This window comes from Channa argus, chromosome 17, assembly GCF_033026475.1.
Source record: "Channa argus isolate prfri chromosome 17, Channa argus male v1.0, whole genome shotgun sequence".
Lineage (NCBI taxonomy): Eukaryota > Metazoa > Chordata > Actinopteri > Anabantiformes > Channidae > Channa > Channa argus.
In genome coordinates this window covers 13,715,342-13,741,290 of record NC_090213.1, presented here as the reverse complement: position 1 = coordinate 13,741,290, position 25,949 = coordinate 13,715,342, and the positions used below count along the sequence as shown (strand labels likewise).

The window sequence follows — 25,949 nt, the reverse complement described above, 5'->3', positions numbered from 1 at the left end:
ATTTCAATCTTGCCTGAAAGTTCCCAATGTGAACACAGGGTGGAAGCACAGGCTCACAATGACACATAGAACAGGTCCACTAATGAAGAACCAGCACAAGAACAGCCATGGTAAGAACCACATGAACAGGACTTGCAACACCGAAAAATGTTTCTTGCTGTGCCAATCAAATGTATACATCAGTGTAAACCATCATTCTCTCTAGTTTGGATTTTTAGTTAAGTGATGGTAAATAAAAATTATCAGAGATAATCTGTAGGGGAAAACGTGTTCAACCAGTATCTATTCATGACAAAGATAAGAAAAGAGAATAAAGTAAAATGGCTTAGTGATGGATGAAGTGATGCCAACGAGGTAAATGCAGAAATGGAGAGAGTTCAACATGCCCTCCAGAAATAAGGAAAGTAACTATATTCAGCCCTTCAGCGTCATCCACTGCGTATGTCTGTGTGTGTGGGGTAAGGCACATGCACGTGTGCCTTTGTGTTTGATTGTGGGGTTTACTTGGCTGCCACGGGAACCTGCATCATTGTAACCATAGTGATGGAGACTAGGGGGAGTGGGGGCATGTAGTGCAGAGTAGGCGTCATAACTCTGTGTGCGTTTGGGTGTGTTGGTACATTTTATTATTGTAAAGTTTACTAAAAAAACAGGATGGATTTTATTTTTTTAAATGAAAGTCTTTAGCATAGTGTAATGAAAACGTCACAAAGTAACTGTGCACAAATTCAGTAATTGGGATACATTTTGGGAAATTCACATAAATGTTTTTGCTGAGGGTAAGAAGGTGCAAACCTCAGCTGGGTAACATAGTTTAGCTTGAAGACTGGAAACAGGAAAGGGAAACGGCCTGGTTCTGTCCATATGAAAACATGATCAAATGTATAGAAATCAGAAACAAACCATACAAGAAAAACGTGAAATGACTAGAAATGCTGGTATAGACACATTTAATTATCACTGAGAGAATCAGTCGTGCTCCTTCCCCATGGTTTCCCTGTTACCAATATTTGTGCTAAACTAACTGTATCCTGGAAAGCAAACAGCTGTATTACCTGACATGTCAAGTTTTTACATCCGTAGCAGGCGTTTGCCTTCAGCAGCAGGTAAAGTTACTGTATGTGTGTAAATGTGAAAATAATCCAGGAATCGGTGCTTTAAAGTCCCTTTCTTAATATCAGGACATATTAATATTAATTTGGAGGTTTGAAAAACCACGGTCACCCGTGTGACCCTAATTCCTGCACAACACAGCCAAAAGCTTGTGGTGAAATAACAAGAGCAGTTAAACCTTTGAAGCTTAAAAGCTTTCCAGATGCATGTCAAAGTACTTATGAATTATTGAACCCATACTAAACCTCAAATGAAAAACAAGAGACATATAGGAGCACAGACAGCGAAAGGGAAACAAATTCTAATATTGGTAAGGTTGTTAATGTTTTTAGCCTGTATTAACTTAAAGCAAATGAAACAGTTGCAGTACATTTAGCTATCAGCCTGGTGCATACAGTTTTTCCAGCTTCAGGGCTGATACAAATATAAAAATAGGGACGTATCGAGACACCACAGCAGAAAGCTTGTTTCCAGAGAGAGTGTTTACACCACGAGTTAGTTTAAACAATCTGTTTTGTATCCACGTTGGCAGAGAAATGTACAAACGTTATGACTGCAGTTCCCTTGCTCTCGTTTTTAACTTCAAATCAATTCAACATCCAAAGAGAGGGAGAGGTCATATGAAGACGACTTATACCGTACGTCAACGTGGTGTGCTGAAGGAGCAGAGAGGCTGTAATTACCATTCAGTGTGTGTGTGTGTGTGTGTGTGTGTGTGTGATAGTCGTGACGTCACACAAACATGCACTGATACATCATAATTCATTCAAGATATACAAAAATAGGCAACAGTAACTAGGATGAAAGAGAGGAGGGGAATTGCATGGAGAGAGAGACATAAATTAATCAGTTTAAAGCCAAAATGGCAAATATTTGCATTTAACATTAAACTTTTTTCCAGTGGCTTTCACTTAAATCATCTTTTCACCCACTGAGATATTATTGCAAATGATAAAACAAATGCCCCAAACAACGCACATTTCCTGCTCTCGTCTCCCTCACTTTAATTCTCCTCACACCTCTCTTCTTATCACCGCCTCGTTTTTCCTCCTGTTCTTTCTTTACCCTTGTCCTCCAACTTGTCCCATTTTCTCTCTTCTCTCTCAGTCCCAGCTTTCCTTTAATTCTTTAACTGCAGAATTTTGTCCACAGCTGCTTACAATAAGTATAATACAAAAAAGTCAACACATTTTGTAAATCCCAGAATCCCAAGTGGGCTTCTAAATGAGAAATGCAACAGTCAACAATGTAAGGCTTTGTTTTTCCTCTCTTTTCTCTCCCACACTCTCTCCACATCTCACTTCTCGCCGTCTTCCTCCTGTTCTGTTTCTCTCTGCCCCTCTACAGTATGTTTTCATTTCAATCCTTTATGGAATGTAAATACAGCAACTTACTGACCACTGCACCAGGGAAGCGACTTCCATTTGATTCTCTAATAAGTTGTCCCATGAGTTCAACAGAGGGCAAGGTTTTGAGTGTCAACATGCTTTTAATGACCTTACAGGCTCCAGACTGTCTATTACATTTTTACAATCAGCAAAATGGTGCTTTTTCTGGACCCTAAGGGGTTATTTTAGAGTGTGCATGTGTGTGGGGTAAGGGGTTAAGAACAGATATGTTACGTCGGGATTTGAGATGATGATGCCAAATATGAGAACCAGCAGAATGTCCTGATGATTGTGTCCAAGTGTGTATTCAGTGTGCACGTGTGCAGCCGTGCAACTCACCCTCAGGGTGTTTCATATTTTGCCAACTTAATTTCAGGAATTTGAAAAATATGGTCTCTGTCTCTGTCTTTCTCACAGACACACACACTTGCAGCCTATTGTTCCACATATTAGCCCAAATGTCTGTCTCACATTCTCTTCACCTCAACCCAGCTGGTATATTTTCATTGAATCACTTCCAGCATGTAAATACAGGAAATGACATGCATGCCAACATCTGCAACGTTTTTGTTGCCCCCTCTCTCTTTTTCTGTGTGCATGCTGATAAGCTGAGGAGTTAAACCAAAACACAGCGCTCAGCGTGTGTGGATAATGCTTAACCTCTACAATAACTTACCTGACTAGAATAAGGACTCACTTGAGCCAATGTTACAGATGTTAAACACAAATTGCCATCTTGCTTTTGAATGCTAATACTCTATTCACATGCCCCTGCTACTTGTTGTCCCCACAGAGATGCATTTAACAGCACAAGCCCATTTTTCCTTAACCCCCCCTAAAAAAAGACTAACAAAAAACACGGCACAGTGCCTTGTTTTCCTCCATAAAGAGCACACACACATACACACAGAATCCCTACCTTCCCATTTCACATACACCTCCCCCCAATCTCTCACTCACTCTCTCCCCCTCCTCACTCACCGCTGCGAAAGCCTCTCACATTCCCACAAGCGTAGAAGCGCTTTGGGGGGAGTGGATGGAGCTGCTGCGTCTCTCTCCGGCTCAGAGGAATGGAAAAAAACATGCATTACTCGCTCGTGTGAACTATTCACTATTTTCCCAAAACCCCGTATCGTGAAATTTCAGTAAAATTTCCTAAGAAAGAAACTGAATCTTTTTCCCCTTTTTTTGATGTAATGTGAATCCAGTTTTGGGACACGAGCACCGGGAATAGCGACTTTTACGCATTAAGCCAAACTCATATTTTACACAAGGAATTACAAGCTGAGAATTTACGACCTTAAAAAGGCGGAATGTGTTAAAGGATTTTCCCTGAGTCGTAATTAGCAGCTGGTTTCATCGCCCTCATCGTCCTGAGCGCACACACTCTCCACATGGCGTAAAAACGCGTCTCGCGTGGAACAAAGTCGCCAGAATAGACTTTTTGAAACTTCACAGGTCAAATCGGACGGAGCCAAACTGTCGTGATGCAAATACGTTGTCTCCACTGAGGACCTTGGATGTTTGGAAAGACTGTGCTGCTGTTTCCAGAGCCTGCATATGAGCCGAGGTGTTTGATCCTCTTAATTTTCTCCGGCATGGCATTTCAGTGGAAGTAGCCTCCAAAGTGGAACATGGCTTTTTACTTTCCCAGAGGTCACAGCCTAACACCCCTCCATGCCTAATGGCACAGTGACAGTGAAAACTCAGCATTTGTGAAGGTAAGAACTGAGCCGTATTTGACCTTTTCAAGTCACACTTTATCTAATGACGTTTTTTGTTTTTTTTATTTGATGAACAAGGAAATGTAGCATCAGGACAGTCTTTCAGTAATTGCATAAATATGGATAAACTTTAATACAGTCTAACATAGTCCAGCATATCTCCCATCTCATTGATGTATTGATTCATATTTAGAAGGGGGTCCTATGATCCTTTATCACTGTGCCAAACGTCTATGTAAGGCAATTGTGTTTTCTTATATGAACTTCTCAGTAGCCTAACAAGACATTATATTCATGTTTTGAAAGATGAGTCAAGGAGAATATTTAAATGGCAAATTCACCAATTTAAAACTTGCTTTCAATGGCTTTAGTTTAGTGTGTAAATGCATATTAATGCTTTAAACCTCCCTCTATATTAAAATATTCTTTTGCCTCCGGCTGAAAGACTCCTCCAGATGACATCACCCGGAGGGGTTTTTCATTCATTAGAGTTCAGATAATGTAATCTAGAGAAGCTCTGGAAAAGCAGGTAGTGTGAGCAACAAGAGAACATAATCTGAAATGAAGGTCCCTATAAGTGATGTCATCTGGAGGCATTTTTCACCTAAAAGTAGAGATATTTTAATATAGGGAAGTCAGAGGGTTTAAAGGCATTTATGTACATATACTTCTCAAGCTAGAACCAAAAGAAGCAAGTTCAAAATCAGTGAAGGCGTCCATTTTTCTTTAGTCATAACCCTGCAAACAATTAAGATAATTTTCAGATTGGTTTTAGTCATAAAAATATTGATATTTTTCTGAAAGGTTAATTTGCCAAGTTAAAAATGTGAGAATCTGTGGATATGCAAATCTTAGTTGTCTCAAAAGTTTAACTAGTGGGTGATGTATTGTAAACTTTATTTTATTGTTAAGTCCATTCACATTGTATGAGCAAGTTTCCACTTCACACATATGTACAGTACTGGACCACCACTGTCTTCCTGCTCAGATGTCACTTGTCACTTGGCTTGTACATGGACGTGTTAAAATCTAACTATGAAGTCAGAAATGAACACAAAGAAACATCTTAAATATGAACACAAACAAAAACACATTTGTCAGGTGAAGGAGAACTTAACCTAATAACAGATGTTTAGTGTGACTGAATCGATATTTGTGATTCAGGAGTAACTCTCAATTTGAGAGCTGTTTACAGAACAAGGGTAATTCACCGAGACAAATGGATCACAGCTAGAGTTTGCTGCTAAATACTTTGTGCCAAAATATGTTGGAGCTTAGAGAATAATTTTCAAGACAGAGAGTTTGCACATCCTCCCCATGCTTGTGTGGCTTTCCACCGATTTTCTCCGATGTTTAAATTGCCCGTAGGTGTGAATGTGAGGTAAATGGTTTGTCTGTCTATAAATGTCTCTCTGTGCTGGCCCTGAGACAGACTGGAGACCTGTCCAGGGTATACCACAGCTCTTGCCCAATGACAGCTGGTATGGGCTTCAGCCCCCCTGTGACCCTGAATGGCATAAGCAGTTAAAGATAATAAACTGATGGATGGATTTTCAAGATGGGCAACAGATCAGCAAGTTCTCCGTCACAGATACGATGTGATTGGATAATCAAGTTTGAATATACTTGTGGGTGAGCAGTTCCTTTCCTTCTCACTCCAAAGTTCCACAAAGTCCACAAACCACCACCTGGAAAAAAGGACTAAACTGTTAGCTTAAAGTAAAAAACATAGTGGAATAAAATCACTTATTAGGAATCAGAGAGCTGGCATCTCCCGGCATGGACCCTCACAAAGGACCTCAGCTTGGGTTCCACTGCAGGGTAGTTGGAGCTCATGCCTCAGGATGAGTGTGGGTGTCAATTGGGACTGAGGACTACAGAAATGAGTCATATTCCCGGAATCAACAGGGGGCACCCTCCAGTACACACAGACACTTGTGCCTGGCAGGAGCATCTGATGATTCAATTCAAAACCTAATTCAATTGAGTAGAGCTGAATTTACTACGGGAGGCAATGAAACTGATTCAATGTGAAGGATGCGGGACTAAAAAAAGAGAGCGGCATGGATCATCGAAATAATGAGGAAAATAAACAGTCATGATGATGAGGGGGTCAATGGATTTGACACTCGAGTGTTTGCATCAGAAAATGTGCTGCCGAAAGGTCAGTGAGAAAACACAAAGTGACATATTCTCCAGACAGATGACTCACCCTTGACCGTTAGTCTGCAGGAGTAAAGCAATGCACAAACTCTCGCTCACTATCTGTTTATCTTTTGCTCATTCTCTTTTTCTCTGATACAAACTCCTCTGCCTCCTCCATCTGCTCACAGATTTCTGTGCTCTTTTCATCCCTGGTGTCGTCTCTAACGACAGCCTATTTCCAGAGGAACTTGAGATCAAATAAAATGGACATAAAAAACCTTTTAATCCCATAAACCAAAAGGCAAACTGCTTCCCTGGTGAGCTAAAAGCCCAAAAACGACAGAGACTTGATTTAGGATATGAGGTTCATGTAGAAGCCTGATTATTCAGGTGCCAGAATTAGCCAGACTTGCCACTATCATATTTACCAAGTGATGCTGTGTTCTAATGCATTGAAATTACTTTAATGGTAGAAAACAGGACATTGAATGTTGTGAACCAAATCTATTCAGGAGGTTAACTCCAAGGGTAAAAGCCATATTTCCATGCTAAATTATAAAAGCCTCTGTCTGCTTTAACACCACCTTCTTATCAGACCTCTTCTCAGGACTGTGTGGAGGCATATCACCTGCACTTACCTGCTTACATACTTCGATTACTCTTTCTGCGACATAGGATTTGGTGACCTCACGTAATTCTTAGGTCACCCAGCTTCAGGAAAAACACACGTTTAATACCAAACAATAATGGAACCAGTCAGCAACACACTAATGTTCACAGCAATATCAAAATAACAATCATTCAATTGTCTTAGGTTATTAGATGACATGGACACTTGCAACCACGGGAAACTACTATGTAACACATTTGACGTGAATTTTTAGTAAGGTATCGAGCATTTTAGGATTGGTAGATTTCAAATTAGCAGGATTCACTAACAAAGGGTCAGATGCACAGAGTAAAGTAAATAACATGATGTATTTAGACTGTAGTGTGTGAATCCTTTTATCACCTGCCACTACCAAGGCCTTTCATTTGACAGTGAAAGGAAGTCAGGGAGAGTTAGTAGCATTGTGATGTCTGAAATACCAAAGCCATTTGTAGACAGACGATTAAAAATATCCCAGTAAGAAATCATCACTAGTGCAGAAGCCAAGTGACAAGGACTGCAGCAAAGAGTATTGTACGAGATAATATCCCTGATATACTACAACACATACAGCAGTTTAGAAAGATTTCTGAATGACGTATTCTGAATTTGAGGTAGTGGATGAGTTTTGGGGCAGCAGGGGAATCCAGAACAGAAAATCCTACTTCAGGGAATCACCATACACAATGAGTGAACATTGTGTAAAAAACACTTTCTACTAAGGGGCACATCATGTGCTGCAATTCACATCACAACCTGCCTTAAATCATCTGTAAAGGCTAATATTAATGGAGATGTTGCATGTTTCAGAGCAATAAAATTACTCTGTTTATTGTAAGCTCCTGCTGACCAGTGACATGCTTAAAGGTTTTAAGTCACTCAATTGACCTTCTACCCTCTAGGCAGTTGTTAGTGGACAATGAACAACAATGACATTTAACTTACAAAAATCTTATCCTTTAATAATTCCTCACAGAAAGGTCAATTTTATGTATTTATGTGGCCAAAGTAACTAACATGCCAAGTAAAGCAGTTGCAACACAGCCTGTGTACAAACTCATCCACATTAGTGTATCTTTAGAATTTTTATGGGCATTTAATATTTGAGAGCTGCCAAAAACATTTCTGCTTAAAAAAAAAGACATGAGGCAAGAAAGCAAACCTGGACACTGTAAACAGGATCATGTGAACATGTGAAGTCAGTGTCATTGTGCCACACCATACTCTGCTATCCTGTACTATCTGTACTAATATGGTACACTACTCTTACTACTACAAAAAGGTACAACATTATACAACAAAACTATACAATTCTAATCTCAACTAAACAGTATAATATATCATAATGATCAATATAAGCTGCACTGTATAATATAAACAAAACTGTCAACACTGGTTGAGATATATTTATTTCTGAATTAAAAATCATGGTATCAGGTTGGTAATCAGGTATGACATACCTTCAACTGCCAGTTGGCCAATTAATAATGTGGATGATTTATGATTTTATTTAAGAAGCAACGAAATAGAATTTTTTTATTTTGTTAAATTAATTTTTATTAATTAGTCTGTAAACATGTTTCTTTCCTTGTAATATTGTGTTTGACTGTGGTGTAGGTGTGAGATAAATTACTCAAGTTTGAACCATGCATTAAAATGCTTGAGCGTTTCTTTGAATATTTGAAGTTAAATGTGGTGTAAAGAAAAGGCTGTACAAAGATCAGATACTGTTCGCTGCAACCTTTTTGCACTTGACTGAAACAGGTAATTTCCACAAGGCTTTTGCAAGAGAATAGAATCTGAACTGCCTTTTGATATCCTGAACATTTGCCAAAGCTAAAAATTTGCCAAATGAAAAAAAGAAAGAAAGAGAAAGAACACTGGAGAAGCAGAAATAGTACTGACTAGTGTTGTAGAGGGTAGTCTTGCATGTTTCCATGAGAGCCATTGATAGAGTTCTCTCTTTGTCACATTTATTAGAGCAATTTAGCCTCAGTTAACCTTAGCACAGCAGTTTATGACACAGAAACAAAAACACGTGGCTATTATGGGAGACATACTATTATGAAGGCCACATTTGTTTCTCCCTACCAAGCTCCAGTTTTATGTTCCTGCTTCTCTTTCTTTCTTACCCCATGTATGTCTAAGTTGAATGTCTTTCTCTCGGATGTGTTTGCATAAGTTCACTGATGTGAGTCTCGAGAAACTTCTTCTCAGAGTTCATTGGATGTAAAACTCAATTGTAAGTCGCTTTGGATAAAAGCGTCTGCTAAATGAGTAAATATAAATGTAAATGTCACTAGTTCCTATATTTTCTGTCTTCCCTTTACTCTTTACATGTAGTCACCATTTCACCATTTTGCAGAAATGTTGCGTGTCAACAATGGAATGAAAAAGAACTTACTCAACCTCCACCTTACTTCCATCCATCCATTATCTGTAACTGTTTATCATGCTGAAGGTCACGGGGTGAGAGACAGGTACACCCTGGACAGATCACCAGTCTCCTCTTACATACTTTTTCTATCTTACTCACTTCTTCCTTTTCTTCCACTCTCCTAGTGGTCTTGTGTCTAATGTGTAGAATGACAGACACAATTTTTAAGCGTTAGCAATGACTGAACTACATGAAAAAAATGTAATTGACATTTTTATTGCAAATGCCAAAAAAATGCTGGCTTTTGTTGGTAACCACCCTTTCATTAGCTCCTCCTCCCTTTTCATCCCACTTGACAATTCAATGATGTCTCTAATTCATCCCACCCTTCCAATATCTGCACATGGAGATATAAATGTGATATCATATAATAGAATATAAATGATATATGGGACACTGTATATAGGTCTTAATGATACCTGTCATTATTTGTGGATGCTGCTGGTGGTTGCTATAGAAACATGTGACCTAGCAGCAGGACATGTAGTTGCTATAGGGACAATACATCACGTGACATGTCTTATAGATAAGGTGACTTCTTTTTGTTGTGCTACAAAGGGCATCTCCTTGCACATGCAGCAAGCACAGAGGAATTTGAAACAGCAAATGTTAGCAGGGGGATATCTCAGCACTGACAGACATGGTGGTGTTGGAATATTTTTAAAACATCTACTAAAAGAGCATCTTTAAAGGTTTTAATGTCTCCACTAACAGACTCCACTAACAGAGTCTGCTTCCTCAATGGTGAGGCATGATTAGTTGTTTTGATATTTTTCTGCTGCTTTGATAAACAATGCAAGAAAGTGAATAAGTCATTAATAAGGTGATCACATGGAAGCTAATTATTATTTATTTAGTGCTAATTTAGAAAACTTTAGGCAGTAAAATGGAAAATGGGGCATTTCACATTATGTATTTTACATTATGTTGTTTTAGATAGGAGGCTAACATCCATGCAGTATATGAATATTTATACTGCACTAGAAAACCAGATCCCCTGTTTTTTCTGCACACAAAAGAGTTTTATGCACCAAATGAATAAACAGCACAGATTGACCGCATCAGCATTAGGTGTTGAGCATGGTCATTTAATTTGATGTGGTCATTGCACATTCACAGCAGTAGAAAGCCTTGTTTTATCACAACCTGAACGGTTGTCTCATTAGGCTGCTGGTGTGTCTTTCCCAGCATTTCTTTTTCTCTCCTCCACTTGTTTCTTAGTCCAGCCTTGTTAAAATTGCAGATGCACTTGGCTTGTTTTCTGCCTGTCATCACTGGCAGGAAAAGCACTTCTCTCTGTCCACCCGTATCGTCAGAACTTTCTGTCGTCAGCTCATCACCCTCACTTTGTCTTCTCAAAACAATTTACTATTCTCAGTTCTTTATTGCTCAGCTTTTGGGTCCTCTAAACTCTGCCTCTACCCCTTAGTATTCCACACCCTTCTCCTGTTTGTATTCCTCCACCCTTGTCTTGTCATCCAATCTATCCCTTTGTCCACGTTCAGTAAACTGAGGAAATCTCTCCCCCTGCTCATGAAACATTGTGTGGGTTCCTGTCTGACGCACGCTAAGGAGGGAGATAAGTAGAGAGATAGAGTAAGTGCAGAAAAACACGAGAAAATACGCTGGTTTGTCGTCTTGTGATTCACAATCTGTGGTAAAGCACTTTCCTACACCAATTTTACCAATAAAATGATTGATATGAAAAATATGTAAGAAGGAGAAAAAAGGGTGGAGACAATGTCTGTTTTTTTGTGTGATTCAGTTATTTTGAATACTAAAAGCATTGTCCGACTTTGAATCATAAAGCAGATTTAAATTGCTTTCACATCCGCAGAAGAAAAGAAAGGCAGGGAGTGAGGAAGAGGAAAGTGACCAAATAAAATTAAAATTAGAGACAGATTAAAAATAGATCCAAGAGGACTTAGGGTGGGGGTGGAGAAAGGAAGACAAACATAGAGAGATAAGATGAGAGAGAAAGCTTAGGTGGAGGAAGAGGAGGGACGGGAAATAAAAAAACATGCAGGGTCACAACCAGAATGCATTAGCAAACAAGCTGAGGATGAGAATGAAGAGAGGGAGAGATTTCTGGAAACAGATACATTCTTGGAAGAAAAAACAAACGGAGAGTGATGGAGGTAGAGAGTAGACAGATAAAGGTCGTGAGTGTATTCTTGTTCACATGCTAAGTCGGTTTTATCCTCTTAAATACACACGCACGTACGCGCACACAGATAACTGCTAACAAAATAAACTCACTCATTCTGAAAACTCTGTCTCAGAGTTATTGTGTAACACACCACTACATCTTACATATTAATAGCATAGTTATTTTACAATAATATAGAAAGAGATAGAGAAAGAATAATGCACTATAATGTGTCAAATTGCATCACTGGAACAATGTAACTAAAACTAATGTTGGCCCAACAGTACAGGGTAATCGGGTCCCATTTAAACCTCCTGACAATGAGGGTGGAGGGGTTCCCCAATGCTAGGCCAGTTGGAGCCTATTATTTATTGCAAGGGATTTACAGACATGATCTTAATGCTCCCGACTGGCTCAGAGTCTCCCTGACAACATCAGTATGTGTATAATCACCTTTGAACAGGTGCCACTCTGTTGTTCAAAGGCGATTCTTACCCTCACTAGCTGTGGATCACTGTGAGGATGTTAGGATGTGTTGGGCGGATGCCCTTCCTGCTGCAACACTACTATTTTTTTTATCCGGGCTCGGGACCGGCACCAGGGTCGCCCTTGGTAGGTGGGTGGGGCCATTCCTGGTGGGGGTGTGATTCGAACCCGATGCCTTCTGCATCCCAGCCACTGAGCCCCCCCCCGTTAGCTGGATTACATTGCTATGAATTTACTTTTCCAGAATTTGCTCTGATGGTAAATACTTGAAATTTCAACCTCAGTTATTCAGCATCAAATGTAGTTTGTTTAATCCTCTTGATGTTAGACAGGACAATGCTAATGTTCATGTGAGCACAGATTAACAGGCATTTAAACCCAAATGAAGGCTCCAGAAATAAGCCTGCGTTTGTTTTAAGCCCTCTTTCTCTTAGTAACTATTATTAGACATGTGAGCAGCTGGTGAGCAGAGACTATGATTCATTTGAAAATTATATCAGAATCACAGCTCTGTATTTCCAATTTTATAACTGCAATGGTAATGTAAATTACATGATGCTAATAAAAATGCCAGTGCACTAAAGGATGAAAATACATATGATAAAATCACAATGTAACAAAACAAATAGTGTATGATTTCTGTGATTATCCTGTTTCCTTGTGATCAGTTTCTTCCCCATATACAAGAGGATAAAGTACCAAACAAGTATCCTTCAGGAATGTGTGTGTGCATGTATGTGTGACACACACACATCTCAGCCAATGACAAAATATCACTAGTAGACAGAAGAGAGAAGGTGCATGGTGTGTACTGTTTAATGTGATTCTGTGAACTCAAAAAAACTAAAATTTCACACACTTTTCCTGCAAACTGCGTGTAAAACAACTTGTCACCATCAGCTTTGCAAAGTCACTGTGGTATGTGAGGTGCCACTCCTGCATAAAGAGACAAACACAGTTGTGATCATTAGAACTGGTTAAATCTGCATAATAGTGGGAGATGCAGCACTTGGACTATTAAGCCTTTTATACCTATATTCATCTTTAAAGTTGCACAAAAGACAAAACAAACATCAGCTCTATAATAGTGTTCCTTCAGTGACGTGTTGCTTAAAGACACGCACGCACACACACATACACACACACACACACACACACACACACACACACACACACAGAGACATAAATCATGTTAAATTCATGTGTGTGTGCATCTGTATCTGCAGGATAAGTATGACTGCAGCAGCAGGCGTGCTGACAGGCTTGGCCAAGCTAAAACGCCAAGACTCTTCTCGCTCTCAGCACCGCTCCATACCGTCTACATCCCAAGGCCTGGGAAATGCTGCCCCAGAGGCTGCTCCCAGGTGATTATCGCTTATTAGCTTTATTTTTATAAATTAAAAAAAACAAAAACAAAACAAAAAAAAAACAACATTGTAGAAAAACGTAATTTTATTCCCATACCTTTGTTTTAGAAGGAGGAGGCGACGCACTGACGTTGTGGTGGTACGTGGTAGGCTCCGCCTCTACTCCGCATCTGGGTTTTTCCTTCTCCTAGGACTAGTAATTTTGGCCATAGGGATCTGTATGGCAACACTGGGCTACTGGCCGCACAGTGAAGCCATGCCCTTAGCCAGAACTCAGACTGGAGGAGGATCTAAAACAGCAACAGATGGAGGCCACAAAACATCTACCACAGGTGAGGGAGCCAAGATGGCTGGCACAGAGGGAGACATTGTAAACTCTAGCACAACCCATGATGTGCAAGGTAAGGAAAGAGCACAGGGATTACAATCTTAAACTAGCCTTTACATTTAATATAAAATGACTCCAACCATCCATGTGCACTGCATGTAGGTGCATCCTCCAAGCAGACTGGGGGTATTCTGATGCGGTTCCTAGAACAGCATCGTCACTCTGAGCGGATGAAGATGCTCGGGCCCTTTACCATGGGAATTGGGATTTTCATCTTTATCTGCGCTAATGCCATACTTCATGAAAACAGAGACAGAGAGACAAAGGTAAAGTGGAAATAAGCAGATCCATGCACACATGGTGGAACATCTAAGTCCACCTATTCATTCCTTTTCCCATATTCTCATTTAACTTCTTCCTCCACTCTCTAGAAAGTCAGTCGCGCTACAGTCATCCTACATTACTAACATGCAAATCAGATTTTCTTCCAGACTCCTCTTACCCTTATCCCAAATATTTCCTCCGATCCTCTGTTCTTATGCCCTCTCCTTTCTTGCATTATCTCCTGCTCCCCCCCCCCCTCCCTGGAGAGACATGTACACAAGGTCACAAACACCTAACACTAAACACTAATTCAGTGGGTTATAATCAAAAATTGTCAGGTAATCCTACAGATACTATTAATAATATGTTTATCTTCTTCACTAGATAATCCACATGAGAGACATGTACTCCACAGTCATTGACATCCATCGCCTCAGGCAGAATGAGCAAAGACAACACCATCACCGCAACAGCACCTATGCAAGAGACGCTGGGGACCTTCGCAGCTATGGAGGTGATAATGCTATGCGGCTAGCCAGCAACTCCCTACTAGCGTTCTCTTCTAGGGCCGGAGGGGGAGGAGGCTCTACAGAGGAGGAGGAGGTGCTGTTAAGGGATGAGGAGTTTCACAGGCACAAAGATCAGGCCAAGTTGGATTGCAGCTTCGTGGGCCTGCTGGCTCCGCTCTACAAGGATCGCTCATTCAGTGGTCCGGGGCTCGGGTTGGCACACTCAGATTCAATGCGCCACCAGTGGTCAGTGGATGGAGAAGGAGAAAAAGGAGGACACCATGCACGCTCTATTGTTTCCTCCTCTATCTCTGCATTTACTCTCCCTGTTATAAAACTGAATAACTGTGTTATTGATGAACCAGAGATGGAGGCCATTACTGAGGAGGAAAGAGGAGAAGAGAGAAGAGATGGAGAGAGGTCACAGCCTCTGAGCTCCATGGAGTCTCTGACAGTTCCTGTAGCATCTGTGGCCAAGGCCTCCAAACCGCCATGCTTACACCGGAGTAACTCCGCCTCCTCTTCATCCCACTGCACCTCTATCTCCTCCTCTTCCCTCTCCCCCACTCCGTCTTCTACCTCAGGCTGCTGGCTCTCTCCAGGAGCAGCGAGGAGTGACTTTGGCTCCAACTCCTCTCTGCACATACTCAGCAGTCACTCCAAATCACTGGACCTCGAACGTGGACCGAGCATGCTCAGCGTACGCCCAGAGCAGAGGAAGCACCCCAGCTGGCCACGCCTCGACCGTAGCAACAGCAACCGCTGTAACAGTGGCAACCGGGGCAGCAGCAAAGGCTACATGCGACTAGAGAACAGGGAAGAGCAAGGGGAGCGGCCGCTGGAGGTCTCAACATCTGTGACAGTGAGACGTGACTACAGTAAGCGCGAGAAACTGCTCATGATTTCAAGGTCACATAATAATCTGAGCTTTGAGCATGATGAGTTTAACAGCAGCACACTGAAGAGAGGCAGTTCTGAGACTCGATTCTGAAGGCAGTGAAATTATGGTTGAAGAAAGTTCTGTCTTTGCTGTGTAAATTGCTCTCCAGACAGTTGGAGTGTACAGTATATTTGTTTCAGACAGAAACTGATTGGGTTTAACAGCAGCACCCTGTAGAACTCAAAAGTAGATTTAAAGACACTTTACTGAGCAGCAGTCTGAAGAGTAGTCAGTAATGGACCATCTTGCACAGTAAAAGGCTGAGGCCTGAGGTTGGGCAGACACTGAATTCCCGCTGTGAGGTATCCGTAGCCTACCCTGACCGGTCACCTCTGTGGAGGGAGGCAAGCAAAAAGGGATGTTCCCAAAAGGGACTGATAAAAGTAAATCGCATTACATCATCAGCCTTCTTAATACAAAAGAAATTTTTAGTTTTGACAGGATTTAATCTAAGACAAGACTTTAGGATCGATACTGGTACCTTATATCTGCCTTTGAACTTAGCTTTTTTTAATTCCAGCAGCTGCTGGCAAAATCAAGAACAAGCCGAAACCACTTTGAGGAAGTCTCTTCCTCAGTGGGTAGGAGTGGCATCAGAAAACTTAACAACAAGGTCAAGGCGCAACCTGATAAATAAACATAGATAGATTAATATGACTGGAGATAAAGATCCAAGTTAATACAAACAATTTTACTTTTATTAACATTGACACTATCACTAAAGTTACCACATTGTGTAGAAAGACTAAAGCTTTAGATTCATTTTAAATATCCACCTGTCTCGACGCAAAAACCATTAAAAAAAACCCCAAACTGATCCAGAACCAGCTGCCTGATGTAAATCAGTTTAACACGGAACAGCAAAGTGCAGTGGCAAGTCCAAAAATACGTAGATACTAATAGTAAACTAGCTCTGGAAATTTTGGTTTTTGTATGTTTGCATTTCTCTGATCATCAGATTGTGGTCGGTGTACAGATTGGATCATTCAGAAAAAGTCACTTACAATTTCTACAGTCATAATATGGCTGCCCTTGCCCTAGAAAGTAGTATGAAGTAACAATCTCTATCTATGGCTCTGCTATAGGCATTTATTTATCACTAAAAAATATTTCACTCAGGATTATTAGCCTATAATTTTCATAACCATATTGATCATTTTTGTCTATTCGTGATGAAAGCCCTAATAGTTCAATACTTGTAGATGTGAGATCGGTCACAAGAAGGATAATTACAGTAGCAAATTCAGACCACTATCATCATGAGACAGCTAAAACCCCAAGTTATTAAATGTATTAAATAAATGGTCACATTTAAGGACATCTACTTGTGAAATTCCTTAATAATTGAACTAAATTGTCATTAATTGATTTAAACTACGGATTTCTGGCTCTGCATGATTGATGAAACAGTAGCTAATACAGAGTGTATACATGACAGAAAGAAAGATGTTGTGCTGTCTTTCTCAAACCAGGGAGCAGTGATAATGAAATATGAGCCATGCCGTTTTCTGCCACAGTTCATATTTTCTGACACATATTGTGTTGCTATTTGATTTTTTATTTAATAAACACCATGTAATGGAGATTGCAGGACTGAGTTCAGGAGTGAAGTGGGCTGAAGTAATAACGTCTGAGAATACGTGTTTATTGTCATCACATGTTGTGTTGTCCTAAACCTGACAGGTGCAGCCACACTGCCGCCCATTTGATGCCTCCGTCATGCTTAATACAGTAGCTCTGTTTTAGAATTGCTTAGGTTTGCCAGCTAACTTACAGACGCTGTCAAACTTAACACATGTATAAACGGTGTTAGGAATATTTTCTCTGCTACTTTTGATGCGACACACGTGAAGAGTTACACATCTTTTTTTGAGATCTGACAGGATGCGTGCACTCAACACCATGTGTGGTGAAAACTATAAATCCAGGAACCTTGCCAGGGAGCTTTTTCTAGCTGTTCCCAGCAGGTTATGGGTCAATGTCCAATTTTATCCTCTCTCAAAATAAACTGTATTTTCAATGAAACATGCTGTTTGTCCTGATGAGTGTATCGGACCAAAACCTATTCCTACATGTGCATTCAGACATTGGACCCTTTCTAGAGGTCAGTGGGAGACAAAGGAATCTTTGGGCTATTTACACACCCACACACACATACCAACACACAGTCTAAATCTACACCCAAGCACAACTTCCTAAACAAACCACAACTTCCTTTCTTCCTTCTTCTCTCCTCATCTCTGGCATATAAAATGATAAGCAAAGGTTTAGATGAGTCACCAGCAATTATCATATGCTTTGCAGTTGTGTGGGATAACAGTGCTCAGTTACAAACACACACACAAACACACACAGACTGAATGACCGAATAATTTGCTTAGATTAAACCTTGAAAACATATTCCTCTTTAAAAGCAAATATAGACATACAAAAGCAGACATGCTCGCACAAATACACACTTTCAAAGTGATTCAAAAGCAGAAGGCGGATCATGCTGTCTCATTTTTGTCTGTGTTACTGAGGTAACAGATGATAATCCTAATCCTTTCTGAAGGCAAGAAACATATTTAGGCAGTGGAGATGAATGATGTTGCCTCCAGTTTACATTAAGAAGGAAACGAAAAATTAACTTGTCCCAATTAGAGTTTCAATCTGTGTGATTCCAGGTCAGGATTTCACTTGGAATATTACATTAAATGTCAAATCTTTTGAAACAAGAGTTTTACCTCCACTGTTGTTTAATTCACATTTGGGTGGCACATCATGTTGCCAGGAAACACTATATGGACCTTGTGACTCTTCTACTGTCCATTCCCCATCATTAAAAAAAATAACCGAGACTACTTTAACCTTACAGAACTAACAGTCTTCCTCTAAAGTTGCAAGGACACTCAGGATACAGAACTTCCTGTAACTGCAATCTGGTTGCTAAGCACATCTCTTAGCTTGACCCAGTAAGACAGATTGCTAAAAGCTACTGAATCAAATGTACAAAATGCTTCACTGTGGGTTGGGATTGGGAACAAATCCAGAGAATCTAAATGCAAGTGCCTTTTCCCTGTAATCCTTGCTGCTTCGACAGGTGGTGTATCTAAATCTCAATTTCCACTTTCTGAGGGACACTGTGACCAAGCACAGCACACACACACACTCTGCAGCCAGTGTGTTACGGAGAGAGGGAGGGAGAGAGAGAGAGAGAGAGAGAGAGAGAGAGAGAGAGAGCCTTCTCACCTCCCTTGCTGTGTCACACACGTCAGCTAGCTGAAGGGCTGAGAATCTGTTCTGATGAGACTCCAAGTCTTGCAATATTCTTGCAATATTCTGTCAATTTAGAAGAAGTGCATGGGGTTACTAAAACATCTTTCATTTTTTATTTTTCATTTTGAGTGATGGACACTAACATATTGTTAAAGTATTAGGCTGGGGACAAATCACTAATGTTGTGTCCAATGTCTAAAATACATTATTGCTCCATTTCATTAATATTTATCATTGCCCCAAAACAATTTCAAATAAATAAATAAGCCACACTGCTTCAATGGGTTACACGTTCCTTCATTCCACTGAACATGGGCATGGAGGTATCACTTGACTCTATTCCACATAATCTATATGCGTGACCCACTTATAAAGGTGTCAGTATCACAAACAGGATAAAAAATAAGTGGGGCTGGCACAACTGTACTTCGATGGTAACACTAAGAAACTGCAAGCATCCTAACATCCTAAAAATGACAATGATGACATGCTGATGCTTAGAGGGAATAATGTTTGCCATGTTCACAATTTTGATTAGGTGTGTTAGCACACTAACAATTATTAACACAGAACACAAAGTAAAACAGAAGTAGATGTTACTTTTGCAGGTATTTAGTAGGGGGTTTTCAAATCAAAGAACAGAGGTGAAGTTCGTTTTTGTAAAGCACATTGTAAACTCTCATTAGTTGCTCTAAGTTTATTTTTATTATTCTCACAATATCTCAAACTCCAGGGACTATGACATAGCAAGAGTATAAACTTTTACAGCATTTGATGCAATAATTATCTAGTGGTTTATAAATTTAAAACGATTTAAAAAAAGCCAACCTCATGGTGGCACTAAAGGTAAAATCACCAAACTTATTACAATTGATCCTACAGTCTGTGAATGACCATACTGCACACTATAGTAATCCATTCAATAGTTGTATAGGCATTTCAGTCAGGATACAGTAGGCACATCGTGGTGAGAAAGTCAGATTAAGACTAGCCTTGTCCTTTAAATTAAAAACTTACACTTACTATTTAATTTAAATGTGAAAATCCACTACATTTTCTGTTCTACAAACCTGATTTTGATTTCCAACAGCAGTTTGGAAGAGATACAAAAAGATCTGAGTAGTACACTGAGAAGTGCAAGCAGCAAGGCTGCACAGAGAGAGAGAGAGTGACAGTTACACAAAGCACTCAGACTCAGGACAGACAGAACACTGTTCAAGGAAAAGTATCTCAAAATTATTGTTTTGTGTTGAAATAAACATAGGGAAAGAAGGTAAAATGCTGCAATACTTCTGCGAGCCTCATACAGGTGTGGATGAGGATGCACAAATACATACAGCCACAGATGTCATAACTAAATGCAGCTAGATGAAAATGAAAACAACAGTATGTGTGCACTGTGTATTACACAACAATTTTTTTTGCCAGTAATGGCAGCAGTGATGTGGGCAGTTTACTGACATAATCGGCTAATAAACAGACTAATTAGTACAACACATCTGGAGGGTAAATTGAAGGGTTTGCAGATTAGCTGAGAATGGCTGCCAGGCAGGCAAACCACATTAGCACAGCTGCCACAGATAATAACGCACCAGGATTTGGGATGAGTGAGGCTGAATTAGTAAAGCAAATGAGTCATCATGTTACTAACATATTGTCTTCTAGAGTGCTAAATGTGTTATATGTACTGATAAGGATGAAACAGAAAAGGTTTTTTTTTTTTTTTAAATCAAACCAGATTTCCATAATGGTCAGACGGTGCAATTCTTACCGATTTGAAAATAATACAATTGCATTGTAACATTTGGGCAGAATGTTATTTTAGGTGCTTTAATAGTGCTTTTCTCAAAACACAGCTACAGAATAAAGAGGAATATCTTGTGTTATAAGGAAACAGACTTAAGGCATCTGTCAAGGTCTTTAAGATCAACTTGTAGCCATGTAGTCCTCATGTCACATTAACCCCTCCCCCAGTTATCCCTTTTCCTTTTGCACTGAATCCTGTGTAATTAAGCAGAATGCTGAGTTTCCCTGTGATGTGTGGCACAGAAAGAGCCCTGTGGCGAAAGATCCACTGTGTGCATGTGTGTTCATGCGTCTATCTGTGTTTGTGCACTTGCCATGAGCCAGCAGCGGGGGTGCCAGCCTAGTTGCCATAGCAGCCTGAGATGTGTTTTGGACCCCTGCCTGAGCGGTAAATTCTCTCACTTTTAAAAACAATATAACCCCCAATGACCATCCAGTAAATAAGGCCAAAAAATGTAAATTGTAATAAAGATCTGCAGTCCTGGGGTGAATCCAATTGGCTCCTGCTTTGTCCCACAGTGATAATGGACAGATCAGTTAAGGTCACCACATTTTATCTGGTGCACTGGACCTGGCTTTGTCCAGTGACTGTTGGCAGGGAAAAAAGCAACGTACTACTGAATAAATACGTGAATGAAATGCTGTTCCAATACTCTGAATAAAAAGAGGCATACTGCTCGCAGATCTGCTCCACGGCTGATTTGCTATGACACCAGTGCCTCAAAGAACTGCCCTGGCAAACTGTAGTACTAAAGATGTGTAAAGTGCAGACTGTGATGATACTGTATGAAACACAGTACGACTGGATATTCTGCTGTGATGTGATGGTGGAACTTGTGCAGAAGGGAGGCACATGCACTCAGTGATACCAGCATTATACAAATAGTTCTGTTACACAGCTTTTCTTTATCTGGCTTTGACCTTTTCAGCTTCATCACCCAAGGCTTTCTAAACTTAAAAAGGGAAACTAGGAGTTCAGACCTGCCAATACCTGAAAGGAACACTGTAAAATACTTCAGCGTTACAGAAATAAATATTGTATCATTCATGTGAATATTTATCCCAACAAAACCTAATTTCTTGCAAATTTTGGTTCCTTGACTACCAAGCTGCAGTTTAAAATCAAAATGTGAGCTTAGTTTCTTCCATCATGAAAGTTAAATCTTTTCTATGGTTTATTAGACTTTGAATCCTCTTAAGAATCTGATGCATTTCATTATAGATTTATTGGACATAGAAGACTGTTCTTCCTCTGCAAATTAGCCAAAGTTTTCAGAGATGGCAGATGCTAGATTGAGTGAAATGCCAGAATAAATCACAACCAGCATGTTTATCTTTTTAAGTAGGAGCATTTGAACATTGGAAATCCCTTTGCATCAGAATTTAGTGATGCTTAGTAGCGAACACAACGCATCTGGAGTGAAGCACATTAAATACTCACAGAGTCAGAACCAGGTGAGTCACCAGTGGGCTTTGTATCTGCTTCACATTCCTAAAACAGTCTCTACTGTCTCCACTCATCTGTTTCTTTTCCCTCTTGTGGTTTTCTGTTTCCTTCTCATTTACCTCATGCTTAGTCACCACCTTCATCGTGCCATCTCCTCTCTTCCTCTTACTTCTCCTCTCCCTGTACTGCCTGCCACCTTAAGTATTCTACCAGAGATTTATTCCAGTTTCTGTTTTCTCTCTGTACTGGACGTCTCTGATCCCCCCTCATCTCTCCCACTAGTATCCTTGAGTCTCCCTGTCCTTTCTCTCTCTCTGTCTCTCTATTTTGTCAGAACATGGCAGTAGGAACTAGCAGAAAGCTCCAACACAAACTAGAAACTCAGAAGTGGTAATATATTACACACACACACACACACACACACACACACACACACACACACACACACACACACACACACACACACACACACACACACACACACACACACACACACACACACACACACACACACACACACAGGTCAGGAGAGCAGCTAAGTTTAGTATGATTAGTATGAGTTTATAATGGTACAAGTGAGAGATATAGATACATGTGACTGAGCAGAGCACCTTATATTAGACCTTCATTGTTAGTAAGTACCCATGTACTTGCAGTAACATGTACTTGCACTAAGCAGTAGGGCTGCATCAGTTTTCAGCATATTCTGTAATAAAATAAATAAATATGTAAGTGTGCCTGCATTTGACAATAAAGTAGAGGTACAAGCATGGTATATATATAAAAAACAGATACTTCAGTAAGAAAAACTGGTCATGGTCACATAACCCTTCTGATTCCTCTGTCTTCAGCAAACTAAAAATGTGCACATCCAACACAGCAGTACTGAACCTGACCTATGACACACCCCCTTTGTTGATACGCAAGATAAAAATTACATATGGTAATATCAAATATATGTGGTCAAAAAAGACGGCCTGATAAATCACTATAGGTAAACAGCTGTACACCAACAGTCTTCTTATAGTGATTTAATCAGTCAAAACAGAAATAGCTCACTAGCTTCGATTTTGGATGACAAATGTTCAGCATGAAGCTGCAACATAATTTTTTCAGTGTTTAAGCAGCATTTTAATTAGCTCTGCTAAGACCTAATAGGATTTTGTGCTACACAGAATTGTTGCTCTCTAAACATAAGGAATCTTTGATGAGGTCTGAAGTACTTTGTGTAAATGCATTTGAGTTTTAATCAAGTGTGCAGGAGTTCCAATATTAAATGGGTAAGAAGTGAAAGAAATACATATAATTAGATTAGATGTTTGCAGGGGAGGACAGGATGAGTAGAGACTTAGAGAGAAAGAGAGGCCCATGGGAAATTAAGACATTCTGGTGGTTTGTAGATGGACACATGGGTGGAAAATGACTAAGCGTGGGTAGATTGACAGAGAGGTCGCACAATTTCACTGAGTTTGAGTTTGTGTGCATTTTGTGCTTTGGGTGCATGTTCGTGGTCTCAAAGTGGGTCTTTGAGAGTCAGCAAACCCAAAGTATTTTCACAACACACACAGCTTTGTGTGTGCATTTCTTTAACACACAATTAGTGCACAAGTAGTGTCTGTACACTGTCGTCTGCAGCACACAAACATATACTCACAGCTGATAGTATAATCACTGCAGGAAGATACTTAGTCTCTGGTCTCATTAATAAATTATAGCACATGCATGAATGAGCTAATCTGTGTATGTGTGTGTTTGTGAGTGAGAGACAGTTTCAGAGGGTTAAAAAATAAAGATCTCTGTGTGTGTTTAGTCTATAACTGGACGTAACTTGTGTCCCAAAGCATTTATGGACCAAGTAAAATGATATGTGTGCATGTCCATCTGTCTCTATACTTGCGTGTGTGTGGTAATTTCCCCCCTGCCGTAATTCTGATCTCTGCAGGCATCATCTGCCTACTCAACCAATCAAGAGGAAGCACCCAGATCTTTCTTAATGAGCCAATTAAATTGGTGCTGTTGAAAAGAACAACTTCAGTGCTCCAACCCTCCTACTGCTGTTTCTTCTCTATCCCTCTGTCCTTCTTCAATCACTATTCACCATCTCTATTATCCTTCCATCTGTGGCTCTACTGCTGTTTGCCTCTCCTGCCTTTTTGCACGTCTCCCTGTCCTTAATCCTTGTCTCTCTCTGTTCCTTTGTGCACCTGTTTCTGTCTCACCAGATGTTTCTCTTCTTTCCTCCCTGGATAATATTTCCTCATATCTCTTATCCTTCCTGCTTCCACAGGCCTAACTGTGCTTGTTACAGCACTGTTGGATAGATTGACACTAAGACATAGAGGGCTGTCTTTCTTAACTGGGTTTCAGCTGGTTTTGTACTCATCAAACCTTTCAGTGGCTCCTCGTGCCTTTTATGTAAGAATCTGCATGCTGATTTGTCCTTTGGAATGTCATCTTTCGTAAAGATATAAATATAAATTAGAATCAGGTTAGTAATTGTTGGTATGACACACTGGTTAAAGCATTTGAGAGATGGTCAATCTGGAATTATCACAACACCTCAGTAGAAACAATGAGGTCTAGCAGACCATCCCATAACAAACTACTTCTCACATGGTTAAGCAGATGGCCAACGGGAGAAAACAAAGACTTGAAAGCCAGGAATAAATTTATGTGACAATAACAAACCAACAACAAATTATGATGATAATCATTATAATCACAGGATTGAAGGTCTACAAATGATTATCTTGTTGATAATTCTCCAGCCTCACTACATATAATACTCAATACTGTTGCCCCTCTGAAAAAGCAGAAAATCAGAAGAGGTGATCTCCATGATATAGTCCACAAACTCACAAATTAAAGCAGGCAACACAAAAGTTAGAATGGAAGTGGTGTTCAGCGAATTTAGAAGAATCCCGTTCAGCCTGGAAAAAACAGTTTAAACATGTACAAAAAAGTCCTCCTCTAATGCCAAAACAGCATATTATTCATCACTAAAAGAGGAGAATAAGAACAATCCCCGGTTTCTGTATCGGGGGTTGGCACTGTAGCCAGGTTTAGTAAGAGCCAGAGTTCTGTTGAGCCTACTTTTTCCCTTATTATCCCTTATTATGTAGCCATTAGAGAAATTATTCACCAGATCCTCCCCTTGGACTTGGTTTGTGCTCTGACATGCACTGTTAAGGGTGAGACTTTATATAGACAGGTGTATGCCTCCAAATAATGTCCATCAAATGAATTTCCCACAGGTGGACTCTATTAAAGTAGCAGAAACATCTCTAGGATGACCAGTGGAAACACGATGTACCAGAGCTCAATTCATGTGTCATGGCAAAGGCTGCAAATACTTATGTACATGTGATTTTTTCCTTTTTGTATTTGTATTAAATTTGCAAGGCTTTCAAAATCCAAAATGCTGCAGCAACAGTACTGACTGGAACTAGCAAGAGAGATCATATTTCACCTTCACTAGTTTCTCTCCATTGGCATACCACAAAATCTAGAATAGAATTTAAAACCCTGCTTCTTACATATAAAGCTCTGAATGGCCATGCTCCATCATATATAGAAGACCTCATAGCACCATATCATCCCAGTAGACCACTTCAATCTCAGAATGCAGGCCTGCTTGTGGTTCCAAGAATTTCCAAAGGTAGAATGGGAGGTAGAGCCTTTAGCTATCAAGCTCCTCTCCTGTGGAACCAGCTCCCAGTTTAGATTTGGGAAGCAGACACCCTCTCTACTTTTAAGTCTAGGCTTAAAAAGTTCCTTTTTGATAACTGACCCCACCCTCCCGATGCACTGAGCTCCTTTCCTCCTCTAGTCCCTCTCTCCTCTCCTCCCACATCTATTTGTCACCACTGTATGACATTA

The 25,949-nt window shown here is 40.1% G+C and overlaps 1 protein-coding gene across 2 annotated transcripts; it reads left to right on the top strand.

The window, feature by feature from the left end:
- The first annotated feature begins 3,462 nt into the window (after positions 1-3,462).
- On the top strand, positions 3,463-22,587 carry tmem200a (transmembrane protein 200A). Of its 2 annotated transcripts, none has more exons than XM_067481148.1 (5): positions 3,463-4,222; positions 13,318-13,455; positions 13,567-13,790; positions 13,949-14,112; positions 14,495-22,587. In XM_067481148.1, the coding sequence occupies exons 2-5, from the start codon at positions 13,325-13,327 to the stop codon at positions 15,608-15,610; spliced, it is 1,635 nt and encodes a 544-aa protein (XP_067337249.1). In that variant the 5' UTR covers positions 3,463-4,222; positions 13,318-13,324; the 3' UTR covers positions 15,611-22,587. The 2 variants fall into 2 exon arrangements, with proteins under 2 accessions (XP_067337249.1, XP_067337248.1); XM_067481147.1 differs by having other exon boundaries at positions 3,465-4,222; positions 13,567-13,859.
- The last annotated feature ends 3,362 nt before the right edge of the window (positions 22,588-25,949 follow it).

Excerpts from the sequence above, each read along its gene's own strand:
- tmem200a (XM_067481147.1), top strand. The coding sequence starts at position 13,325 with ATGACTGCAGCAGCAGGCGTGCTGACAGGCTTGGCCAAGCTAAAACGC. Across the intron at positions 13,456-13,566 it reads GCCCCAGAGGCTGCTCCCAG|AAGGAGGAGGCGACGCACTG; the intron begins GTGATTATCGCT and ends CCTTTGTTTTAG. Across the intron at positions 13,860-13,948 it reads CACAACCCATGATGTGCAAG|GTGCATCCTCCAAGCAGACT; the intron begins GTAAGGAAAGAG and ends CACTGCATGTAG.